We start from the raw sequence: 25,675 nt of genomic DNA on the forward strand, positions 1-25,675 counted from the left end.
GCTGTTGGCAATTGTGATGGCTTATTTTATTGTTATTTCACTATTTTCACTATTTCTACAAACAAAACAATCAGTCAGTTACTGGAGAAAAGGATCACCACATAATGAATCTACATTAATGCATGAGACAATATTCAAATGATATAATATATAACAGTAGTCTATAAAAGTCAGATTTTTCTGAATTAGTACCTGTACTTTTAAACAATGTAGGCTTTATTTTTAATAGGCTACATTGTCCATGCAGGACTTGTCAATGAGACAGCATATTTTCGCAGTGCTGTGTTAGTACTTTTCCTTAAGTAAAGCCTCTGAACTGGATTAAATTAATAACAATTCATACTCATAATAAACAATTATTTCTGGAGCCCTCCCACCTGTGCAGCTTTCTCATTGGTCCATTGCTGATGACTCTTAATTGATCGCCCTCATGTGCAGGTGACGCCTCTGTGCGCACGTGAGCAAAAAGCGTCAACACTCCAGCGATGTCTTGCAAACAGAAAGGAGATAAAACAAAAAAAAATGTCTTTTTATTTGTTGTGACCATTTATGTTTACACGTTTCAAGTTAGTCATTCGGTAAGTTTGGGACACCGGGAGGAGGATTTTACTGCTCACTACATTCAAGAGTCAAACGCCGCTAGATGGGAAAAGATAAAACAAGACAACCGCTCACAGCCGGGACATCCACGCACATTCACCCAGCCGGGTCTCACGGAGCCCCGGCCTCAATCTGCCGTCTTCCCCGCAGAGCCGCTGCCATACTTCAGTGCTCCGACACTTGATGAAACCAATAACTTCGAGCTCAACAGCCTGTCATGGATTGTCGGTCGTATCAGTCCGGAACCACGGTCCTCGGCTCCAGGATCTGAAGGTGGATATCAAGCAGATTTTACAGGTAAGAGCTAGCTTTAGCTTGCTGCTAACGTGGGGCGGCATATTGAAAAGTCAAAGGTGTGTTGTTGCTTCAGGGGCGGCTGCGCGAAAGCTGCTGATAAACCTCAGGTGATGCCATTTGAATCGGCGTCGGTTGAAGTTGATGGCTACAAGTTAAAAAATAAAAGTATTTGTTGTCTTGAAGTTTGAAGTTGTGAAGTTAGACAGAAGTAAGGCTAAATGCCTCTTCAGCTGCTCCTCATCTCCGCTTGTAGCTCGACGCTACATTAGCCGCTGCTAGCACGACACATCTGGATTTCTGACCTAGTGCACTAGAATAACCTTAAAGGGCTCTGCTCTGACCTAACCATTAACGGCCAAGATGCGTTATGGGTAATGTAGGCGCCAGGTTTAAACAAGGACGAGGCATATCTGGTATTAAAAAAAACACCATCTGGTTCTGCTGCATCAAATTTTATACATTTTAAACTGTCTGTCCTGAAGTTAGACAATGCTACAGGCAGGCAGTTAAATCTCTGAAATAACTGTGCAGTGGACGCAGTGTTAGGTTAGTAGTTAGTAGTTAGTTGTTAGTCCAGTCTACATTTACTTGTATTTTTCTTATTGGTTTTGAGGCACTTGTACTTGAGTATTGAGTATTTATTTTATGCTACTTCTCAGAGAGAAATATTATACTCTTCACCATTTTTATTTTAGAGCTTTGGTTATTAGTTACTTTTAAAAATAAGATTTGACATAGCCTGCAAAACATTGATCCATTTATAAAATATGGTCCATTTCCACAGATTAAACTACTAAAAGTATTTGAAGTACTTCAAGTTAGCTCCTCTTTGACCAGTTACATTATACTGCCAGTGCTGGCATAATAATACTTCTTCTGTACTTGTACATGTTGACTGCTGGACTTCAAAAGTAATGGAGTATTTTTTATTTTTTGGTATTACTAATTTTACTTAAGTAAATGATTTGAATTCTTCTTTCAGCACTGCGCAGTAGTGATTTGACATGGGAGCAGTAGAGGATAAACCCATCGGCTATCAGTCTAACCATCTGTATACATATGCAAATATCTGTTTATAGAGATTAAGTGTAAACCAAACTAATCCCTTCTTTGTTAACATGCTGTTTTAAATCCTTTAAGGTTTTCATGGAGTCCAAGGGAAAGTTGTGGGCCCATCATTTGACTCCAGTCCACATTTCTCTGAGTGGCTGGCTATGAGGCCCTTGGTGCAGTGTGATGATAGTGTCATGACCTTCACTGCCTCTGGAGAAGGACTCACACACCTGTTAGTGGACAGAGGTAAGATGCATGATGCTATTTATAAAGGTAGCTTTAGTGTTTGGACCGATGCTGTTTGGATGTTGGGTGTCAGGCTTGTTGCAGGGGATGTCTGCAAGACAAATGTGCAAGGGGCACACAGGTTCAGTGCAGAAACTAGAGGCCTTCATTTTCCATGCCAAGGACAGTGAATGCATATTTACAAAGGTTGAGGGTTTACAAATGTTTAACATGCATGAGTCTGTTTTGCTGTCTGTCTTATACACTACATGGAATGATTTAAGCAGCTTTCAATGTTAAATCAGTCTTTTTTGCAGGTAATTTAAAATATACATGAAATGCTAGACTTTGTGGTTGGAACCTATATTGTACTTTTGATCTTTCTTAAAATCAGATATAGCAGCAGGTAACCTTTACTGTGAATTTTGGGTTTTGGGTGTTTGGGGTTTTTTTTTTCACTTTTAGTTGACAGGTTGTGCTGTAAAATGTCAGAAAATTCGAATTGTCCTTCACAATTTCCCAGAGCACAAGATAAAAAGTCCTTAAAATTTCTACCTTTGTGCAACTAATGGTCAAACACTCAAAGGTATTCAAATACAGTGATCTGAAAAGAATTAAGTGCCAAACTGTCACATTTTAGAAGCTCGAGCAAGTGAATGTTATAATATTATTATTATTATGTCAGTTAATTTCCTGTGGATCAACCAGATAAATCAATCATTCAATCATCCAATTGTTGCAGAACTAAAATGAACTGTTCAACATCCTCTCTCTCCAGAGGGAGCGTCTCCCATCTCCCTCTTCCAGTTACCTTCATACTGTGGTTACTCAGTGAGGACGTCATGGAGCGACCTTGAGATGATGGTGCCCTATGATGCATGTTACATTACACAGGAGGTACCAGCAGCAGCAGCTCCTGTTTTATTTTTCCACCAGTAGTCATGTCCTGTGTTCATCACCCTGTTATTGTTTTTTTCCCTTCAGAATGGAAGTTATGTGCTACCCCTGTTGTGGTGGGGCAGCCCATTGAAGCTTTCCTGTCCTGTGCAGATGTCCACTCCTGTCCCCTCTCTCTCCCACTCTGTCCCCTCAGTCTTCTGCTCCCCCTATGGCATGGCGGTGCTGATACATGGCCATGAGCAGGATGTACAAGTACTGGGAGTCATAGGTATGTTGTTTTTATTGGAGGATTAATGCGGAGTTGTTTTGTTAAAAGTATTTCCACTATATATCATATATATTTGTCAGGTTGTGTTTGGGAATCCATATTTATGTTACAAATGTTAACAATGTAGGGATGTAGCTACAATTCATAAAGTTTACATTCTACAGTTACCAATTTTTACACTAATACATCTTCATTTTAAGGTTTATTGCGGTATGATTTGACACTGTATAACATTTATTTAGAACCCGTGTATTTAAATCTGACTACATTTAGGCCAACAAATAAAGGATTTTTTTTATATTGTTGTATCAGGTATATCCCCATCAGAATTTTATTCCTGGCAGGATGAATATTTGAAACAGCACTTAGATCTTCATTTTGGAAAAAGGACATAAAGGGTCAGCAGTTTTCTAATACATTCTTCTGAACATTTCCCGGAAAGGAATAAAGTATGTAATCTGATACTGTTGGCACTAAATATCTGAGGCTGTTATTTTAGCTCCACATTTGTTCATTGTGTTGAGTTTTTAATGTGCTGTAAATTTCCAGAGGATTTTCAGGATTGTTTTGTATGTAATTTTTTTTTTTTTTTTTTTTTTAAAAAGATGCTGTTTATAATTTGCAAAGAAATGTGAGGCAGACTTGCCTAAAAACTCTCCAGGGGCTTGAAAAGTGGCATGCTCCAGGATATTATAGGAAATAATTACAGCTATGCCATACACACTATTTGTATGTATCTGTTCACAAATGTACAGGATATAGATATATAAATATTTGACATGTTATCTTTATCAGGCAGTAGTGACATTATGTTTAATTTAAATGCGGCAACTTTTTCAAAATATAGTTTCGAAAAACACTTAATTTTATTAAAAATTCTTTCTCTGTATTCGGTATTACAAAGTTCTCTCCAGGACACCTCTGAGTACATTGACTAGTAAAATAAACTGTTACTGTTTTATTTCCCAACATGAATGTCTACATGCTGTTTCAAAGCCATCTTCACACTGCCAGGGATAATATTCATCCTGGTCCTTTGTTTAATTAATCATCTTGTTGGTGTAAAGGTAATCAAGTTTAAGCATCCTTAGTCTAAATGCTGTAATTAGCCTAAACTGTGAATGTTTTTAACTGCAAAATTTAAAGTCCCCTGAGATAAATACTCTACTGGTGTCAACAGTGCTGAGTCTGAAATCATTATTGAGACTAACCACAAAAAATGTGCTTTCTGCTTTACAGTTGATGAAGGCTGGGCTCCGTTTGTATCTGAAGTGTGTGCATACCGCATCCCCTACCATCCAGGGCAGCTCGCCTTCTTCATCTCCTACGGTGCTGCTTGTATCACCCGTGGTGTAAGTTTGTTATGGTTCTTTTTTTTGAGGGTCTTTGAAACTGTGCCATCCTAACAGGGCTCCGCTTCTTGACTCACATATTCAAAACAGTCCACATCACAGCACCGCAGTCGCTGCCTAAATTTGGCTGATTCATTGTCACTTTGAACTAATAAAAAGAAAAAAAATCTCTGTCTAATGTGAGGTCAAAGACTGTACCAATATCCCCTTCTACACGCTTGGTTGCTGAAGAGACAAAAGACTCAGTCCAGCCGCCCTCTATTACAGCTGATCATCATCTGGTTAATCACATTGATTAGGAGTCACTTTGTGAAAAAGACTAAAGTTCTATGCAGATTTAGCAACCTGGGACGATATTGTCTTTTACTAATAATATTTTCATGTTATGCTTTTTTTCAGGACAATCTTCGTCTTCACTTTATCTCAGATGATCAGGAATACATTCTCTCCTGTCCAGCCAATCCTCAGTTTCCCTCTCCTCCTCAGTCTCCTGTTGACCCCCAGCTACCCTCTATCCCAGATCCTGTCAGCCCTGCACCCACCTCTCCTCCTCCTCCTCCCCCACCTCAGCCGCCAACCCAGGAGCAGTTAGCCCAGCGTCCCGACCACCCCCACTACCCTGGATTCCAGCACCCCCAGCTTCCTCAGGTCTACCCTCCTGGCCCACAGCCTGCCCGCCCCCCTCGACCCACTCCTGGCAGTCCTCCTGGGCCCCAGCCCCAGCAGCCTCAGAGGTCTCTCTACCCCACGGAGCCCTCTTCTCCTGGAGAAAAATCCCCTTCCTCTCCTTACCAACCTGTTGCTGTGGTACAAGCTACATCCTTCCCAAATCTTGGCTCAGTGCAGGAAAGTTCTCCCAGTCAAGTTCCTAAATTACCTGTTGGGCCTCCACAGCATGCATCTGGTGTGTATTTCCCCTATGTGCCTTTCTACTACCCTGCGGTGACGCCAGCTCCAACCTCTGCAGCTAAAACTACTACAACTACTATCCCTCCAGCCACCCACCCACCCAAACTTCCAGCAAGTCCCTATTACCATCAGTATTACTTTCCGATGCCTTACTATCCTGCACCCACTGCAGCACCCGTGACCCAAGCACCTGCTCCTCTGCCTCCCAGCCCACCATCACCTCCTCCCTCTCCACCGAAACAACCTGTAGGTCTCCAGCACATAGGTGGTCCATTTTATCCCTATGCCTCTCATTATGAATGGCCCTACCCTGGTGTTGAGGTGCAGCCCGCTTCCCCTTCACTTCCTGTGCATACCATTACTGCTCCACCTTCTTCTTCCACCACCACAACTACCAGCACTTTGATGGTTCCCAAACAGCCTGACAGTCCCAGTTATCCCATTAGCCAGGTTTATCCCCAAAGACCCAATTACATTCCCACACCTCCACCCCCTGCCAAAAAGAAAGCTAAAACTATCCCTCAGGAAACTCAGCAACCAGTGGCTCCACAAGCCGTCTGCCCCCCTTATACTCACACCATTTGTAACTACTACCCATATCCCTATTACCACTATTATCACTATTACCACTCTCTCTACCCGCCACACTACCATCCACATTACGCTCCTGCGTCCCAGTATCCAGAGATTCAGCCACCAGAGACCACCGCAAAACCTTCCCCCACCACCACTACAACTCCTACCACCACCACTTCTACAGCGTCCACCACAGCTGCACCCACTCCACAGGCCCCACACCTCCAGTGTCTGATGGGGAGGATGGTTGCCTTCCTGCCTTTTGCTCACCCAAACTCCATCCAGGTCAGAGGTCAGTGTTTGTGTAAACACAAGAGCACTTTGTGTTAGTAAAAAAAAAAAAAAATTGCAAAGAGCCTAATATCTAGCCTGGGAGCCAGACAAATCTGTGAGCTCATGTTTCATTTGCTCTCATGCGTCTGGTCCCCCTCCCACTCAAACAGATTTCTACCCTGCCAGATCATGGGGCAGATGTGATATGCTGATTGACAGAGCAGCTTCACTGGTCTCTGCTCTGTTCAGGGCATTGCACCAAACTCCCAAAACTGAAATGTGAATCGGGACTCTGTTACTGCATTGTCTTTTTCCCACCTTAGTGTTTAACAGTACCTAAGTGTACTGTTTAGTTGTAATTTGAGAACATGTGACTAGGCTGTTTTGAGCAAGCACCCCTTAGCTTGCATTTGTCACTGCATCAAATGTTACGTTGTTCTGATTGGTTGTAGGTTACATTTTGTTGCTCTGATTGGTTGCAAGTCTATCCAATTGTACCCAGAGGCATTTTGGTCTGTGCCTGTAGATAACTCCTGCTGCAAAATCAAAAATGAACAGAGAAGGTTCCAGACTAGTCTGCTGATGCCAGGCTACCAAATATCCATCCTCAAAAAATCAACAAAAAACTCTCCAAGGCTCTGAAAATAGTTTCTCAACAATATCTTTATTGAAGTTTCAACAGACAAAGAAAATAAAATGAACAATGACAATAATAATAATTTTAATAATAACAGATTATAAATCAACTGAAATACAAATGTTAATTAGATTAGAAACAAATAAATAAAATAAAAATACACAAAAAAGAAATTAAAAAATCGGTAAATAACATAACAAAAAAGGAGATTAAATAAAATATTAAAATAAAAATAATAAAACAGGCAGGATCAGTGCTTTCATGCTATTCATATAATATTTCCTTCTCAGTCAGCGAATGCTTTGTTGGCAAAAAAGGACATAAATGAGCCCCAAACAAACTCTTTCTGTTTACCGCCTGTAAATAATTTTAAGCCATTCTAACCGCATGGCTCCAGTGATTGCAAAGTTGGTGTGTTGGCCGGTTTTCACTTATTATCTTAGTGAAATATCTCCATGTCTTCTCGATGGATTGGCTTAAAATTAGTTACAGACATTGTTCCCAAATGATTGATTGTAATTACTCAGATGATCCCCAGATTGTCCTCTAATGGCAGTGTGGTGGGAAGAGTAGACTCAAAGAGACAAAGTAAGAGCGCATTAAGACTAAATGTAGTGTCCATATTCCTATTTTATACATTTGTATTCTGTACTGTGGTACTGTGTAGAGATAAATGCTTTAATACCTCTGCGTTAGACTCCTAAATGCCAACTCAGAGACATCAGTGTACCAATCCTTGTTTCTCACATCAGACCAAATGAAGACGTGGCTGTTTGTCTCCGCTGTGTCTCCACTGTGTGGGTACATGCTGCAGATGGCTGAGGGCTCTGGGGTAATTCTTCACTCTCCCCTGCCTGCCTGCCACAGCCAGCCACGGGTGAGAACTTTGATAATTCCTCGTCACTGCCTGAAAAATGTGTCATCTTTACATATTTGCTCTATTTGACTTGTGTTCCCGTTATTTTATAGTTATAGTTTAATTATAAGATTGTATCTGATGTAGTTTAGTTGTGATGACAGGGTGAGCTTGTTGGAACGCTCATTTAAATGTAATGGTGTGAAATTGTGTTTTGTGAGCCTTTTAAATCTAGATATACAGTAACATAGTAGCTCTTGGACACCTTAAAGTCTTAGGTGACAGGTGGGTGTGATCAAAAAATCTGACTTGGAAGGAAAAGAGAATCCTGCACCATATTTATCATGTGTACACACATCCACAATGTGTCGGGCCATTGAAAGTCTGACGTTTATGGAGTTTGGTCCACATGAAAACATATATACTCATTGTCAGTTTGAATGAAAATATACACATTGTGTACACAAACATATTGTATTAGATGTTTGTTGAGATGTAGCCAATCATAATCTTGTAATCTGTATTTTGCGATGGTGATTAAGTTATACCCGTGTAGTGCCAATACAAAATGTTCCTGTTCTGAATGGGCACATTGCTTGGTGTCCAGCACTGCTTCTTGCAACTTTCTTGAGAACCATTCATTTGAACAACCTAACACTACACACAGAGAGTAATGCCTCCTTTCATGACAGCTACCCATTTGGGACCAAACTATTCCTGGAAACAAAATTGTTCATTCCAAACTTTACATGGCTGAAGGTTGAAATGTTTGCTACAACGTAACATTTCCGGTCTCTCTTTTCTTCATCTGTTGTTGAATGTACTACAGTGAGCAACACAGAGCGAGCTGTACCCAGCATGCCGTTTCGCTGTGTAACAGTTAATGGGGTCCCCTCTCAATATACTGCTACCACTGATAAATATGTACCAATGATCTCAAGAGCACACTTCACCTCCTTTCTTCACTTCCAAGTTTGAAGTCCATCAGGTGAACAGTTGTTGAAAAAATTGAAGGACAGACAGACTTTTCCCATTGAAGTTAGAAGACATTATATTGAGAAGTGTTTCTTATGTCAGATGTTATGCTCAATATGCCTCAGTGCAATATAATGTTACCACAAAGTACAGAATTATCTCAGATTGCCAACACTGGTCGTTTGTGCCACTTGGGTTGTACATGATTTATGACACCAGTCCTGCTTGCACGTAGAACAGCCAAGCAGTTTTTCCCAGTCAGCAGCTCATATTTACAATTAATCCCATATGGATTTTATGCAGCATTTGCTCTACATGCATGTGTACTGGGTGGAGTTTTTATGTTCTGTGCAGCCCAACTGGTGAGAACTTAGTTTTTTTTGTGAGTTGAGCTCAACTCGCAGAATCTATTTTTAAAAATAGTGTAGCTCAAAACTATGCGTGGTGGTTCAAACTGACTTTATTAATCTTTTTTTCTCTTTTAGACTCCTTCCACCATGTCTTTACCTCTCAGGTTTTGGGACCTTTCCATTGCACAGTATAGGACTCTGGACTTGCAGTGTCCATATCAAACAGCCCCTGAAACTCCTGCACCAGTTACCCCATCAGTGTCCCCTATCCCACCCAGCACCACCACAAGCAAGGCCAGTCCTCTTGTCCCAAAGCCGAGAGTCATCTGCTCCTCCCATCAGATGGTTGTGGAGCTCCCCTCGGGTCCCATCTCTGGAATTTTTGTTAAAGGTGTGTGTGTATGTTGGTGTGTATGTTCCAGGTGCATATGGTTGCCATCAGCTCTGCATGAGTTGAATTTTAGCAGGGTTCAGGGGGGCCGTTCTGGTGTACAGTCGAATGGGGGTGGGGAGAAAGGTAGATGTTTTTTTTTTGGATAGGGCTGCACTAAAAGCTCTGCGCCTTGCCATGCTGAGGGCTGTAATTGTGCCATTTAAAGTCTACACAAAAATAGCTTATTGTATGTTTCTACATGTCCTTTTTCCAGACATCAAAGGGGACAAAATGAACCTCCAGGATGCTCCACGGCACTGTGGGTATTCTGCAAGAAAAGGCAAAGATGGCAAAATCCGTTTGAGTCTCCAGTTACACTCGCTCTGCCACATGAGTGTGCAGGCAAGTATTGACTCAGATTTCACACTGTGCACATGACCTTTCGTATAATTGACCATTTGCTGTAGCCATTAACTCCTGTATAAACATTTTTCTCTAAAAGGGTAAAATGTACATCATTGCTGTTGTCTACATGACAGTAAACGGGAGACAGGAGGCTCAGTTTTCCTGTCCAGTCGTCGTCCTCAAGTCTGGACAAGGTAAATGGTTTTTATATTTACACCTCTGAAAGGCTATTCAATTTGCCAAAGGGTTGTTTTCTCCCGGCCATTCAGAGTTATTTTAACTGATGCGGCTGACATTTGTCGTGCTGTCCCTCAGAGTGCAACCTTCCCAGCGAACAGCGTCTCCCCTGCAGACCCAGCCTTCTATCCCAGCAACAGTGCCTCTCCATGGGCTGCTGCTTTAGCAAGCACCCCCCTGCCTGCTACTACCCCATGGATGGTGAGCTGCAGTTTGCATCCCCACTGGCATTTTCACGCCTCTTAGTTGAGTACAGTTGAGCTGTTTTGGGTACGGATATATAAGCGCTGCAGCTGCTGGATGTGTGTAAAGAGGCACATTCAGAGCACGCATAGCATGATTCAAGCTGGCAGTGACACAGAATGGGAAAAGGGTATAAGATACCTTGGGTCTCATTATCAATTGCCTCCTGAGATTTCTGACCTTTTGTTCATCTGACCTTTATATAACTGTGTATTCGTGTTTGTGTCCTCCTCCAGAGTGCACTATCGACCGCCACTTTGTCTTCTCCGTGCCGGCCTCCCTCACAGACCCCCCTCTTACCCCTGCCCTGCTTGTCGCCGCCGGCAACTCCACCTGCAAACCTCAGAGAGTGACGTCTGACTACGCCTTGTTCAAGATCCCGATGGATGGCTGTGGTACACGCAGAGTGGTGAGCTTTAATGAGTTAAAACGTTGTCCAGAATATTAGTTATATACCAGAATAAACAATTAACTGATTGTGCAAGTATTTCCTGTGTTTCCTAAATGCCTTAAAGCTGGGGGAGGCAGAAAAAGAGAGAGTCAGAAAATGAAAATACGTCTTCCTCTCTGCAGCTTTCCTCTTGCCCTTCTCTGTCTTAAGTCCCGACCACAGGCTTATGCATGTGCTGCATATAATAACCCAGTGTTTCTTATACATTGAGAGTTCCCCACAGCTTATTCACTTCGCCCCTCCTTGACTCTCTCTCTCTCACTTTCTGTCTCTCTGTCTATCAGTCCACAATTGAGACAAGAATTACCAAGATAATGTCAACCAACCCACGGATCCTTTGCACCGCCTTCCACTGCTTCCCTGAGAGGGGAGGGGGGAGCAGCTCTGAAGACCTATAATGGCTTAAATTCAGCCATCACGAATCCCCAAGCCCCAGGTGTCACAGCAGGCTGGTGGCCAGCAGCAGTGCCGGGTATCACCTGTGTAATGGGAGCAACAAAAAGTTTGCCAATCTGGTGGGGTGTTGGGGCAGCGCAGTCGCCCACAGCTGGGATAAGTATTGGCTGGATTTAGGTTGCTGCAGCTGCTAATTGGGGGTCTGTCTCCGGATGTGCTGCTTTGTAGATGATGACTTGCTTTATTTCATTGTCATGGTTTCTTTCATTTCTCTCTATTTGATTAGTAAGTCTTCCTTTTTTGGGTTATGGAGCAGTGTAGGCAGTTGTTGCCAATGCTGGAATAGCAACTTTCTCTGCAGGATGCTCCGTTATTGAATCAGGCAATCACTGAAAGGATGAACATGTGCAGCATTATTTGTAGAATAGCCAATAGGAACCCTCTCTGCACTGACTTGTAACTGCCCAAGGTCTCCAGTCATGTGCTAGGGGAGGTGCAGGAAGCTGGTTTTCTCTCTTATCCCCTGATTAACAATCTGCTCAAAGTTTGTTAGAGGATTTTTTGCCCAATGATGCAAATCCCAGTGGATCCTGGACGATTTAGTATTTCCCAGTGTCAACATAGTAAATTGCATGTCTTATTCTGTCCTGACAGGCAGCAGGGAAAACGGTGATCTACATGGTGGAGGTCGTCAACAGGGTTCAAGCAATCAGCCTCAACTATGGCACCATCACAAGGGATTCTCCTGTCAGGTCAGAGCATGTTGCTTTTCATTAGACTAGACACTAAATAAGTTGATTTAATCAATTAGTTAATCTACTGTTAGGTTAGTTTAGCTCTCAGCTCTTTATTTTGTTTCAGCTTCCAACCATCAAATTAAGACAAATGCTAACAATAAATCAATTAATACAGAAGCAGTTTCCATCACTGTTTCCTGTCTTATTCTCAGGTTGTTGGTGGAGTGTAGGTTTATGCCCGGCAGTGTTCTGAGTGTGAGCTACTTGGTTAAAACTCCCAGCCTGGGACCTGAAGTTAAGACCCAGGGGACGTTTGGAGTCCAGCTCAGGATTGCCAAAGGTACGTGGTCTTCATTTCAATATCAAAAACTGCTTTGCATATTTAAGAACTTGTTAAGTTGTGTCTCTGGGCACAAGTTTACACCAGTCAAGATGGATGTAAACGGAGGATAATCAAATCACAAATCTTATATGTAGTGTATCAGCACTGTATGAATGCCTCAAAAACATTCTGATCAGCTGAAGGAGAACTAACTCTGAGTGGGTGAAATGTGGTTCAAGAAATAACCTCCTTCTACTCAAAAACACTCCTCATCCCAGACGCTAAGTACAGCAGCTACTACCCTCAGTATCACCAGCCCCTGCAGATGCTGCTTGGGAAACCCCTGTACCTGGAAGTGCGTCTGCTGAATGCCCCGGACCCCAGTTTGGTGCTGCTGGTGCACTACTGTGTGGCCTATCCCCGCTCTGGAAAGGCTGTGTGGCTGTTGTTGTACAACGGGTACGTCCAGGCATCAACAAAAAAATTTCAGGAGGGGTTTGCTGCAGAATGAACAGTATTTTAAAGTGTTTTTCACAGAGAGGAGATAACAGGGGAAATGAAAGGAAGTTTATTTTTAATCTTTATTGTCTTGTTATCCAACTGTCTCACGAATTCAGTGTCACTCCCCAGATGTCCTAACCCCTTGGACCCAGCCCTGGAGAAGGCTGTGCTGTCGGATCCTCGGCCACCGTCTCCTCAGGCTCAAACCCGCCGATTCACCATCAGCACCTTCCAGTTCCTCCCTGATGGTGAACTGAAGGATCAGGATGAAGAGGTAAAGACCAGCAGGGGATCCCTGAGGTCCTGTGAATAACAGTGGGTGGAAATTGGAAACATCTAACTGTTTATTGTGTTCTTTTTATGATTTTTCGAGGCATCTTTTAAGTACGTCCTACTTAGTGTATAGACTCTGATCTTGGAGACAAGTAGGATGCTCTATCAGGACATGGCATCTAAAATAATTTATGGCAATACATAAAGGAAAAGTTCTACATTTTGGGAAATGCACTTTTTTTGCTTTCTTGTTGAGAGCTGGATGAGAGGAGTGGTACCACTCTGATACTTGAAGGAGAAACATGAGGCGACAGAAAGCAGACAGTTAGCTTAGCATCAGGACTGGGAACAGTGAAATTGCTTGCTGTTGGATCTTGATTGTTTATCCAGGGTTGGAAAAAGGTTTCATGACTGAGAGACAGTTTAGGGCATTAGCATATGATTGAGGGGCTTCACAGGAAAAGAGCAGTTGCAAGCTTTCAGCAATATGCGTTATCAGTCACTTGAACCTGACCCACAAACCAGAGTTGAGTGTTTCTGGTAATGACCGTTGCTAATAACAACCCTCTTGTGTGTGGCTGTGTTGTATTTCATTTCCAGTTAATATCACAATATCAAAAGTGTGTTTAAAAAGTACAAACATAGATAGACAGCAAGTACTCGCCCATATTTTAGGTGGTTGCATCTTGAGTGTATCCCTAGTGCGCAGCTGATAAGTAACAGTGGTTTGTTAAAAAGACTTAACGGAGAGATGTTTTTAATAGGCTAATGAGCACTGCCTAAGCTTGGCTAATCAGCTGTTGGCACTCCCTTTATATTTAATGGACAGAGCGGGTATCAATCTTCTCATCAAACTTTTGGCAAGGAAACAAATATACGTATTTCCCAAAATGTCTCCTTGTTGCTTTAAGCAAGCTTCCCCTAGAGTTTTTATGTGTTTCGGCAAGGGAAGAAATTCAAAACGTGCAGCTGTTTGCCTGGAGTGCTTGTGAATTTGCCCCCTGGGAATCAGTGAAGTCTTATCTATGAGTGGCTGTTTGCATTGGACCTTTTTTCTTTAGACTCCTTGGCTCAGGTTTGTAAAAAAAAAAGGAAAGAAAAAGTTTATGGCTGTCCTCTCATTGCAAATTAACACTGGTTGATTTTTAAATTTCACATGGGCATATAGTTAGTGGAAAATGAAACCGCTGACAGCTGTATCTCTAAATCTCTCAAGTCAGCATTCATTACGAGGACATGTGGAGAGGCCATTTTGTAAACTGCAAATTCTGGCCAAATTTCAGTTGGCAGCAACTGCGAGTCATAGTACGCTGCACACTCTCGAGACTGGACGCTACATCAAATCCTGCTCTACTTTTGCCCTCCCTCTCAGATCTACTTCATGTGCTCAACTGAAATCTGCTCGCCGCGTGATGGGCCCTGTGTCGAGGGATGCTTCGGCCAGTGACGGTGAGGAAAATGAGCACTCTGTCCTCAGATAACCCACCACACCCTCATGAACTGTGGAGGATCGCATGAAAACGCCCATGAATGAGCCCCATTACGCCAGTCCTCCTCACTGGAAACCGCCAGAGAGCCAGTAGTAGCTGCACTTCCATATGACAGCAGGACAATGATTTAATAATGAGGAGGGTTTTGAATTATTTATAAAGACTGATCCATTTCCTGTTTTCCAGTTACGACATGGAAGGCGATTGAAGTTGGTTGAGATGATTATGATCTGGTAAGCGGCAATAAATGTGTTCAGCTTATGTAAAAATACAGCAATGTAACTTCTCTATAATAAACATATCTCCTCTTCTTCTCCTTTTCAGGCCTCAGACATCACTTGTTCAACCAACAATAAAAGCTCTTAAAGGACAGTGTCTGTGTTTGTTTCACCCAGTTTTACAGCAGGAAGTGGCACTCAATGAAAATGTGGGAGCAGCATTGTCTACATGAACATTTAGCTCTTGTAGACTGATTGAGACCGTCTTGTGTTTCTGCTCTGTATGTGGAACATGCAGCGATAAATGTTTGAGCAAGATAACTGGAAGTTTAAAACACATCAGTATGGAGATGGTGTCTGTAAGGGAACTTAAGCATATTTCCAACCAAATTTGATCACACAAATTAACTTGGTTGGGGGCCCAGAGTTGCTGTACCACATTAGCTGTACCACATTAGCCCCCACTGTGCAATATGTAAAGTGTCCCTTTATAGAAGTATTATAGAGCCCCAGGTTTACTGTGTGGTTATTTCATTAAATACAAGGATAATGTACTGTGTTACCCGATTGGGTCTCTCTTCAAGGTAAGGTCTTTAGTTGTGCTTTAGTTTTTTTTTCCCCAATTAAAATTACAATTAATCACATTACCACAAACCACTTGCCACCCACACAGTAGAGTGAAGCTGGGGCTTTTGGTGTTCAACGGCAGTTTATTAAGTGCACACTACAAAAAGAGTGCACATTTTGCAGGTTTATATATAAACATCAGACACACAGCTGTAAGAAACTCTCAAGTATGCATACACACCAGCAGATTACCAAACATACAGGTAAAAATGTTAATGGAGCAGTAACAGAATTAAAGGAACAGTTTGACATTTTGAGTAATACACTTACTCACTTTTGTTTCAAAAGTTAGATGATATTGATAATGTTCTAATTTCTGTCTGGTAAATTCATTTTTTTCTCTAAGGATAGCAAAGGCATGACCCACCCCACTCTGTTTTATTCTGCCTATGATTGGCTTACGCTGACATTCTTATCCTAACCGGTCCCACTTTTCTTGCCTAAACCTAACCCATGGATACATATTATATTAAGTTAATAAATGGTTATGTCCAATCAAAACCGTTTTGTTTGGCACTGCTCTTGGAAGGCATTCATTGTGTTACACTGTTGTTTCCATGAAAGGAGACAGTCGTGATACAAATGGAAAAAAGTTCCTCACTGTCATATTTTTGGGCAATGTCAGCATGATGGTATTAGAAAGTTAGAGAAATTTTCAAACACAGACCTGCCCCCAACTACAATGCTGGAAGGGTGAGGTTTTCAGAAGCTATTTGACTACCCAACAATCACTTCTGATTTATTATTTTTGCCCCTTAAGTCTCCAGTTAACTTAGCTTAGCATAAACACTGAAAATGGGGAAGCAGGTAGCCTGGCTCTGTCTATTGGTAAATGGGTTATAAGCACCAGCACTGCTAAAGCTCATAAACACATACTGTATAGGCCCATCGCTTTGGTTAATCCACATAACAACCTAAGTGTTGTGGTTTATGAGATAAAAACCTACAGGGTGGTGAGTAGTAAAAACTTAAAGAAGACACAGCTTACGGCCAAGAAACGGTTGTTTTTACGCTCTGATTTGTATAACAGACAATGAAGATTCATCATGTTAGAGGTGCTGTGTTTAGGATTTAGGTGCATAATTTGGCAGAAATGGAATATAATATAATAACTGTTTTCTTTAGCATATCACATGTTAAGAGGAATTGCCATTTATCGTATATGGAGTGGGTCCTCTTCCACATAGTCTGCCATGTTGTTTCTACAGTAGCCCAGAATAGACAAAGCTAACACTGCCTATAAATAGGGCCATTCGCATTTCCACATCGGCCAGCGTAATTCTCCAACACACTTTGCTCATGGGAGAAGTTTAAGTTCTGCAACCTCACCACTAGATGGCACTAAATCCTACACACTGGACCTTTAATGTGTGAACTTTAAAGCTTCTGGTAAGTGGGTTTTGTCAGTTTTTAGACAAAACTTGGCTAGCTGGATCCCCCTGTTTCCAGTCTTGATGTTAAGCTAACCTAACTACATCCTGGTTGTGACATAAAATACAGATAAACAAGAAGGGTGTACTGATCTTTTCAACTAAGTCTCAGCAAGAAAACAAATAAACATTTTTGCAAGAAATCAGCTATCAACAATTGGTGACACAGATTTTCTTTTGATGTTTTTAAAATAACCAGCACTTTGGCACGCAGGCTACAGCACAAGATTAAAGCCGTGGAGGAGAGCGCACTCACTGAAAGCCCTGCAAGTCAGAGGGAGACTTTTGAAATCAGCTTTTGCTTGTAATAGGCTGTAATTTGCTACAGCAAATTGCCTTTGAAGTATTTGCCTCTCATGGTAGCCTTTGACCACTGGGTGTCATCCAAGCAATAAAAATGCCAGAGGAACATAAGGCACTCCATGCTGCATGACTCACAGCTGGGCGAGTGTGAAGACCTTGGCCTCGGTTGTGTAATGAGTTAGGAATGAAATCTCCCAGAGCTGGCGTTGATCTTTTAAATTAAACATTGAAATCAAACATATGAACTAACATCTAAAAGAGGTACAACCGAACTTGGTTGAAAAGTATTGTTTTAATCGTGCACCAGTGGATGTAAAGCGCAATAAAAACACTTGATATAAATGGTTGAGTGTGTTCTGTGAACGCGTGGTGGTCTCTGTGGAGCCATAAGACACAGATCCATACACGCTTACACACACACACACACCTCCCCTCGGTGAAATGTATGGAAGCACTGCGGCACACTGCGTGTATTTTGCAGGCTGCATGGCTGCCTGGCTCAGCGTTCAAAGGGAGAGCGGAAGATAGGAGGAGGGGAATGACTACACCAAGAGAGTAGGAGGAGGAGGGAGGGAGGACAATTTCCTTTCTGTAACACACACGCTACAAGATCACACCGGGAAAACGGAGAGAGGAAAGAAAATTAGAGAGAGAGAGAGAGGGGAAGGAAACACCGCAGCCCCTCCGTCCGTTTGCTTGTTGTTTTTTTGGGGGGCATTAATTTTCTCTTAACGCAGACTTGCGGACTAACATGGGGCGAAGAGAGAGCTCCTGACGCGGATTGACTTTCAGTGAACCTCTGCTCTGTGGCTCATAGACAGGGAGGAAAAAAGGCGACAGGGAAGACATGTTGAGGGGGTTTTCGTCTTGAGGTTGCGGTAGGATGTTGATGTTGTGCTCCTAAAGAAAAAAAAGCCGACGGCTCCTCGTGGAAACAAAAAAACGAGGGCAAATGGAAATTGGGCGGTAGGTTATGCTCAGGAGCCATTGTGTTGATCGGTGCTTATTTAATTGGTTTGTTATGATCTGAAATAACGTAGGCCTCTTAGGCAGCCCCGCAGTAAATAAATACACGGTCAGCAAACGGGGGCTACAAATTCACCCGACAAACCTGCTTGTGTTTTAGGGGACATTTGTGTGAATTGAGCCGCTGTGTTTTATTAGATAAAAGAGGCGTTTATGAGCTGTTTGTTTTTTAACAACCGCGGTGGTTACATTTCTGAAACCAGGGAGCCAAAACATCTCCAGATAACTCTTCAGGGGGCTCATACAAAGGCCCAGTACAAAACACAGTCTTTGCAGCATTTAAAGACTGTTTTAACTGCAGAGGAAACCCGTCCACAGGCTGGCTGTAAGCACAAAGGTGCACACGAGTAGGTAGTCTTATTTCCACCTCAAGACAGGGGACAAAAGAAGATTTTTAAATGTTAATGTCGACCGACGTTGCATCCATCATGCTGCCTGTGTCCCGGGGTCTCATGGACCGGGATAGAGAGCTGGACACCATGGCTGGGGTGCATCCCAACGCGGGCGGCGCTTCTGCGGCTGTCCGGGGCATGAAGCGCGGAGACCCGGAGCCCGACGGACAGACAGCGGCTACTCTGGTGGACTCCACCGGCGCTGAGTGCAAGCGTCCCCGGATCGACGGATCAGGAGGGATCGGCGAGGTTGGGCAGGTGAGGAGGAGGAGCGGGGGCTCTTTTGTCCAAATACAGTAGGCACGACTTCTCGTGATGCAAGGATCTGTTGGTGTTTTGGTGCATGGTGGCAGTATTTAAGTGCATGTATCTTTTAAATACTAAATTGTGGTTGCGTTTGCAATGTTTCCATGTGGAAGTCACAGTTACAGATACAGTAGCTACAGCAGAAGGGCCCCAAATGGCCCACCATAGACTCTGCTCAGTCCATTACCAGCACTGCAGGACATACCACCACATTTCACAGCTGCAAATGACTCTACATGCTGTTTATTCAGTTTTATAGGCAGGTTGCAATAGTATGCATGCAGCTCGTGGTGTGCAATGGGCTGTTCAGCTACAATAGCCTATAGCATTGTAGCTGCTACATTGTAGCTCAGACATTTCCACTGAAGAATTGCAACTGTCCAATTTGTACCAATCAATCCAGTTTTTGTGACATTGCTGCTCAGACATCATGTAGCTTCAAATCTCTCCAAAGAGCATATTCTGTTGTATGAATATCAGTAAAGCCCAGTCTCACCCTAGGGTGGGGGATGTAAACAAACTTGACCTTTATTATGCAAAAAAACCCTCTCTGCCATGTGGCATAATGGTGTGGGCAACATTTGGTTTCGAATGGAAATTGATGTCACTGTTTGCTTGTGTGATCTTTGAGTAAAAGAGGGCGCACAGGAGGGGGGATTAGAGGTAAACAAAAGGCCTCAGATTTTATTAGGGGGCAATCAGACCAAACCTAATCAATCTAATTACCTTTTATCAACACCGCTGCTGCAGCCTCCCATTCTGTGCTTGAATCAGCAAAAGTGAAACAGTCTCTTAACCTATTTTCTTCCAATGTCAGTAAAATCAATTTTCAGCCCCCTCCCCCGCCATCCCCACCAACAGTGACCCAGAAATATTGAAATATTTCTGAATAGAGCACCGTAGGAGGGCAGGAGGATGCTCTGGACATCATTATGATATATTGTGTAGGGTGAAGCAATCCATTGGAAAACAGAAAACCATTTCTCCACCACTGAAAGCGCCAGTAATGGAGGTGAAGTGGCCTGTTTGCTCCTGCTTGGAAAACTAAATGGCTGGCTTTACATCGTCATGCCGGCCGAGAGTGCTGACAGACAGGCTTAGGAACGTAATGCACTTAAAAACAGATGTGAGTGGAAGAGTGTGCGTGTTTGTGTGTGTTGGGAGGAGAGAGATGTGCAGATCAATAGCTCCAGCCCCTAAAATGTATTGAACGTGAGCTGGCTGGACAGTCCGGAAACGAGAGTGGGAGAGATGCCCCCCTCCCTCACTCTCTGCATCCCTGCCCCCTCTCTCTCAGTTGGTGCAGGAACAGATTTGCCCTATCACTGGCAGTAAAGAGGCTTTGTTTCCAGCTAATGGGATCACATCTCATACTGGAGGGGGCATTATAACCACACTGATCCTGAGATCCTTATCTAAGGCAGAGGGGTTTATTCAACACACATGCACAGACGCACACTCATGCATGAGTATGATCCAGATAATGATTGCTTTTATAATCGACTAATCTTATTTTTTAAGTGAAAAATGCCCCCAAAATGTTTATTCCATCCTCTCAGATACAAAGGTTTCCTATTTTCTCTGCATTATTTAATCCCAAATTGAAATCTGTTTGGTTTTGGACTGTTTGATGACATCATGTTAGATTTTAGGATTCAGTGATTGGCAATTTAAAAAAAAAATTGTTTACACTTTGCCGGTGTTTAATTGATGATTAATCAAGAAGATGCTACCTGGGACTTTGGGAAACTGTGATAGACTAAATGATGAATCGACAGGATTATAGAATGAAAATATTTGTCAGTCTTAAATTTATTTTTCACACCTCCAAAAACAGTGCTGGCTGTGAGTTTGCAAGCTCAGCCTTGAGCTTTTCAAATCTAGCAGTTAGGGGTCAGAATCACTAGAGGCCCCAATATCCATTATTATCCCCGTACCAAAGTCACAATACGATATTATTGTGATTTAAAATGTGTTGCATTATGCCGAGTATTGCAGTAACATATATTGTGATATATTGCTATTTATTACCTCTTTTGTACTGTAAATTACCACAGAGGATGCTGTAACTTTGGTCATTCCTGTTTAATCTAGTTGGATAAAATTTTTCAGTCTGTTCATTTCACTTTAATCAGTTTTATGGTAGCAAATCAAATAAACTGGGCTTAAAAAACAATTGTTTTTAATATTCTAGTAGGCTACCAAAAGTTAAATTTTTCTTTGTAATATTAATGATTTATCTTTTTTTAAAAAAAAGGCATCCATGTAACGATACAATATTGTCATGCAAAACTATTGCGATACTGTGCTGTATCAGCCTTTTCACTCCACCCTAAATACCAGTTTTTGTGTGTGTATGTATGCATTACAACACTTTGACATATTTTAAATCTAAGATGGTAATACCCAAAAGTGTCATAGTGGGAGCAAAAGTGGGACTGATTAACCAGGGGCCCCAAGGGGTGGGGTGGGCCCCCGAAAAGCCTGAAATAAAAAGTCTGGTTTTGTTTGCAATTTTTTAGTATTTAATGCCATAACTAAATTAAATTGGCTGAATTAGTCAGTTGAAAGATCAAACTTTATATTAAAAATGGTCCCTTAAAGACAAAAATGGCTTAGTCATCTCTGAACATAGCTAGAGCTGAGTAAGTGACTGCTTATGTTGCTGGAGCACCAACGTAGAAAGAGAAAATGAAATGGGGTTCCAAAAAAGACAGAAAGACAAAATGGACCCAACTGATTTTAAAAAAGAAAAAAAAATTAAATTGTGTGAGAGAGATATGAATCCAGAGAGGAAGGATGGGGGACCCACAAAGACTGCTTATGCACAGGACCCAGGATTTGGTGGTGCGCCTCTGGTAACACAGTATTCTGCAAACAAGTTTGGCTGAGTGACGTCCAATTTTCCTACTTTTTAAACCTGAGCACTTAGCTTTCAGAGAAACTTCTATAAAAATGCACACAAGCACTTCTGTTAAGCTAATCTCCAGAAGGGTAAAGGATGGAAAATATTACAGCGAGCAGTATCCTGGCGCTTATAAAGCACCGCGTCTCCCTTCCTCCGTCTTTTCCATCCTTTATGTCTTTTTAAAACCATTTATTGCTGGCATCATGGCAGGAGTTGAACTCTGACCTGTAACTGAAGCCAACACGATGGGGCGTGGTCGTGGTAAAGAGCAATCCATTTGTACCACTGCAGCCCAATAATGGGATCTTTCCCATTTGGCCATCGACACTGCTGTTTTCCTCATTAGGGCATGATGTCATCACAGTGTGGGGGTTGGAAGTGCACCGTCGAGTCAAATCTGAAAAGTTTTAGTCGAGCAGCAATGCATATATAAATCAGTGCAGCATGCAGTACGTGACTGAATGCTCGGCTAATGCGCGCGAATAAAGCTCACTGGGTGCATCCACACAACAGTGTGAGTTCAAACGTTCACGGCTGCTCGTACAAATTAGCTTCTGACCTCCTGCCGCTGACACTGAGCTCAGCCAATAGTATAGATTTTAAATGAATATTAAGTTAGACCACCAGCTAGAGTGCTCCCAGTGAAAAAGACATTTTCAGTCTATTTTGCATTCCAGTGCTGCACCGGGGAAGTCCTGCACAGGGGATTCATAACAACACCCTGCATTTCCAGTCCGAGTCAGATTTTTGGAAATGTTGAGAGGAGGTTGTCTGCTTCAATATCCATCCGGCGTGCTGCTGAGCGGCTCATGTTTTGTTGTCACTCTGCGTAGGAAACCAGGGCCCTCTCTAACCTAATAAGGTCTTGCCGGGGGTGACAGCGCCGAGGACAAATGACTTGATTCGGACATTAATGTAGGTGGATCACTCCTCTGTACTTTCATCTCTGGCCCGCCACTGAAATAGAAAGAAAACGTCAGCAAGAAAAATGAACTTTTGCTGCGAGTTGAGAATATTTATTTAGCTTTTGGGCCCCTGTTTTTTTGTGATAAATTGCCAGCAGAGGTCGGTTGACTGAATTATGTTTGAGAGAGCAGCCTGCGGGTTTTGGTGCTCTGCTGCCAGGCAGATTTGATGACCTTAATGTTATCCTCGCAGATCAATTGCAGTTAAGTGATTTGTGACTCCCACAGTATTTCTGGGGTTGACTTGGGGGAAAAAAAATCAGAATTTATCTGACAATTAGACAGAATAATATATATTTTGGATGGATATTATTGTGGCTGACATATCATAATCCTGTTCACAGGACATCGTTGTACTGGGCAGTAGGCTTAAAGTCTGCATTTGGGGGGACAAAATCTCCTGGGATGTCTGGGTGTATCCCCCAACCCCCAAAAAAAGTGAAATTTGAAAATTCATTCATGCTATATTATATTATTTATTAAATGCAAGTACAGCTACTACTGTCTACATTAATTAAACATGCAATACAACATTAAAAAATTGACACTTAGCTCAGATTTCACATGAGCTATCTGACAAATATAATGTAATTAAGACATTGATGATCGTTGAATACGCCAGCGAGGTGCGTTCTGCTGGGCTACGGCGAAACCACAAACCACACACAAAACACCAGTACACCCTGATACTAGAACAGATATTAATAATGATTACATATTTATTTATGATCATGATTACATTTACCAATGATTATTTTGGAGTGGTGCCTGGCTGCTTATTGTGAAATAGCAAATCTGTCATGTATATATAAGAAGAGGTCTGCTGACAAAGCTGACAAAGGTAATTGTAATTAAAAAAAAGCACAACATTAACAGAACTCAAATAATGAATTAATATAAACAGGAAACCTCTTTCCAACCATGTTGGTAATTGTTAAAAAATAATTTTTGCTTTTGTCAGTCTTTCTCTAATGTAAGGATTATCTACTTTTGGCAAACATGATGGTAAATTAAATATATTTGGTTTTTGGATTCTCAGTCAGAAAAAAAACTAAACTGAAGTCATCTCCTTAAGCGTTAGGAAATTGTGATGTATGTTATTTATTCCATTTTCTGACGCTACTTAGCCCCAAGGCGGTAATTATAATATATACTGTATCATTTAAAAATGATAAAAAATTGTCTCCTCAGTATATTGATAAAAATTCTACTCTATGACAGGAAACCACACTGCTGTCTAAAATCGTCATTACCAAATGTAATCTGAATAATGACTAAATTTACCAAATTACAACTACAATTACTACCGGTTCTAGTATTTATGTTGTACTGCAGTTCTGCATGTGGATTGTCCAAGTGGTGTTGCCATACCCCAGCAGAACACACCTTGTGTATTCAACTAATGTTAATGTTTTTATTATGTTATATTCTGTCAGAGATAAGATGTCAGTTACTTATGTTGTGCTGCATGTTGACATTAGTAGCTTTAATTTATCACATATAGTATGCTGTATATCTGTTCTTGTTTATGATAAATTGTATAACAAGCAGGGAATGAGTTTTCAAATTTTGAAATTTGGTACCCTCCCAAATGTTGACTCCATGGCTACGGCCTTGCTTATGCTGAAGATGTATTGTTTAATGAAGAAAATATGCTGCAGGTTCATAATAATAATTATTATTCATAGCAGCCATATACATAATTCACATAAAAGTGCCTCAGATGATGATGTGTTAATCATTACATGGTGTGACCAGGTGTTATCAGTGCCCTGTGCTCATCAATTTTAATGAATCCCTGCTAAAATCTTAAAAATGAACAGCAGCCAAACATTTCTACCAAAAAATGGGCATCAACACGTTCCCCAAAGTCCAGTATCAGCCTCCAGTTTCAGTGGAGTGATGTTGCAATGAAATAATCATGGCGCATAATCATGATGGGCAATTATGTTGTGCAGTAAATAATTACATGAGAATACTAATCTCCTCCAATCAGATGTGAAATAAATTGGGGGATAAAAATAACAGTTTTATCTCGAGATGCAGATCAGCGCAGTGGACACCGGTTTGATTATGCTGCATGTGATTGGCTGGCAGATACCGCTGCTATATGATTATTATTATGCCAGAAGTGCCGAGACGCTTTCCAAAATCCACTCTGCCTGTAGCCAACATCCCCCTGAAAAAGCGTGTGTAGGTTTACTGCGGAAAGTCTGAGGGATGTGAAGTACATCGAGGGAAAATAAACTTGAGATCATCTGGCTGACTGTTTGGAGGCTTAGCACATAAGTGCTCTGTGGATGAAATGGATTCACATCCTCCTGAGCGCCCTGCTTTGCAGTGAGGTAGGATGACTCTCGCAGCGGTGAAATGTAGTTCCTCTTCCACCTCCTCCTCAGAAGAGCTGCGGTCCCAAGGCACGATAGGAATAGACATGAGTCTTGTGACTAAATTAGACACAAAAAACAATCAGACACCTACCGCCACCTGTAGTCTACTGGAAATTTCTTGGACCCAGAAATGTTGTTTTCTAGAAACCTTTATGATTGAAATGTCATCCATAGGTCCAGTCGATGAAATTCAACTTGGCTGCTGTGAGTTGCATGTCGGGCAAATGTGTAATTAACATAATGAACTTATTAATTCCTCAAAAACGGAAATAGCTATAATTTGTCTTTAAATGCAAACATCCAGTCTCATGTTGCAGTGTCTTTATGCATCATTACACACCATCTAATTGTGCAGATGAGAAAAGGTTACATGACTTAGTTATGGCAAAAGATGCATTTCTGGGCATGAAA

The 25,675-nt window shown here is 41.9% G+C and overlaps 2 protein-coding genes across 7 annotated transcripts in view; both read left to right on the plus strand.

Moving 5' to 3' along the window:
* Positions 1-453: 453 nt before the first annotated feature.
* On the plus strand, positions 454-15,071 carry LOC121941554. Of its 2 annotated transcripts, XM_042484378.1 has the most exons (19): positions 454-897; positions 2,038-2,196; positions 2,954-3,072; positions 3,160-3,343; positions 4,583-4,695; positions 5,095-6,472; positions 7,843-7,967; positions 9,407-9,662; positions 9,919-10,046; positions 10,147-10,243; positions 10,365-10,487; positions 10,766-10,938; positions 12,031-12,128; positions 12,326-12,453; positions 12,714-12,894; positions 13,066-13,210; positions 14,582-14,658; positions 14,886-14,932; positions 15,024-15,071. In XM_042484378.1, exons 1-17 carry the CDS (start codon positions 486-488, stop codon positions 14,654-14,656), a joined length of 3,894 nt encoding a protein of 1,297 aa, XP_042340312.1. In that variant the 5' UTR covers positions 454-485; the 3' UTR covers positions 14,657-14,658; positions 14,886-14,932; positions 15,024-15,071. The 2 variants fall into 2 exon arrangements, with proteins under 2 accessions (XP_042340312.1, XP_042340313.1); XM_042484379.1 differs by lacking the exons at positions 14,886-14,932; positions 15,024-15,071 and having other exon boundaries at positions 14,582-14,805.
* Positions 15,072-17,882: 2,811 nt separating this feature from the next.
* The window catches only part of rbfox2 (RNA binding fox-1 homolog 2), a 47,648-nt gene continuing 39,855 nt past the window's right edge, over positions 17,883-25,675 (plus strand). For 2 of the 5 annotated variants that reach the window (XM_042484828.1, XM_042484827.1), the window contains exon 1: positions 17,883-18,953. In XM_042484828.1, the coding sequence (XP_042340762.1) occupies positions 18,702-18,953 (252 nt within the window). In that variant the 5' untranslated portion in view covers positions 17,883-18,701. The remainder of the gene's footprint in view (positions 18,954-25,675) is intronic. The other 3 variants (XM_042484824.1, XM_042484825.1, XM_042484826.1) reach the window with 2 other exon arrangements.

Source organism: Plectropomus leopardus, chromosome 4 (genome assembly GCF_008729295.1).
Source record: "Plectropomus leopardus isolate mb chromosome 4, YSFRI_Pleo_2.0, whole genome shotgun sequence".
NCBI lineage: Eukaryota > Metazoa > Chordata > Actinopteri > Perciformes > Serranidae > Plectropomus > Plectropomus leopardus.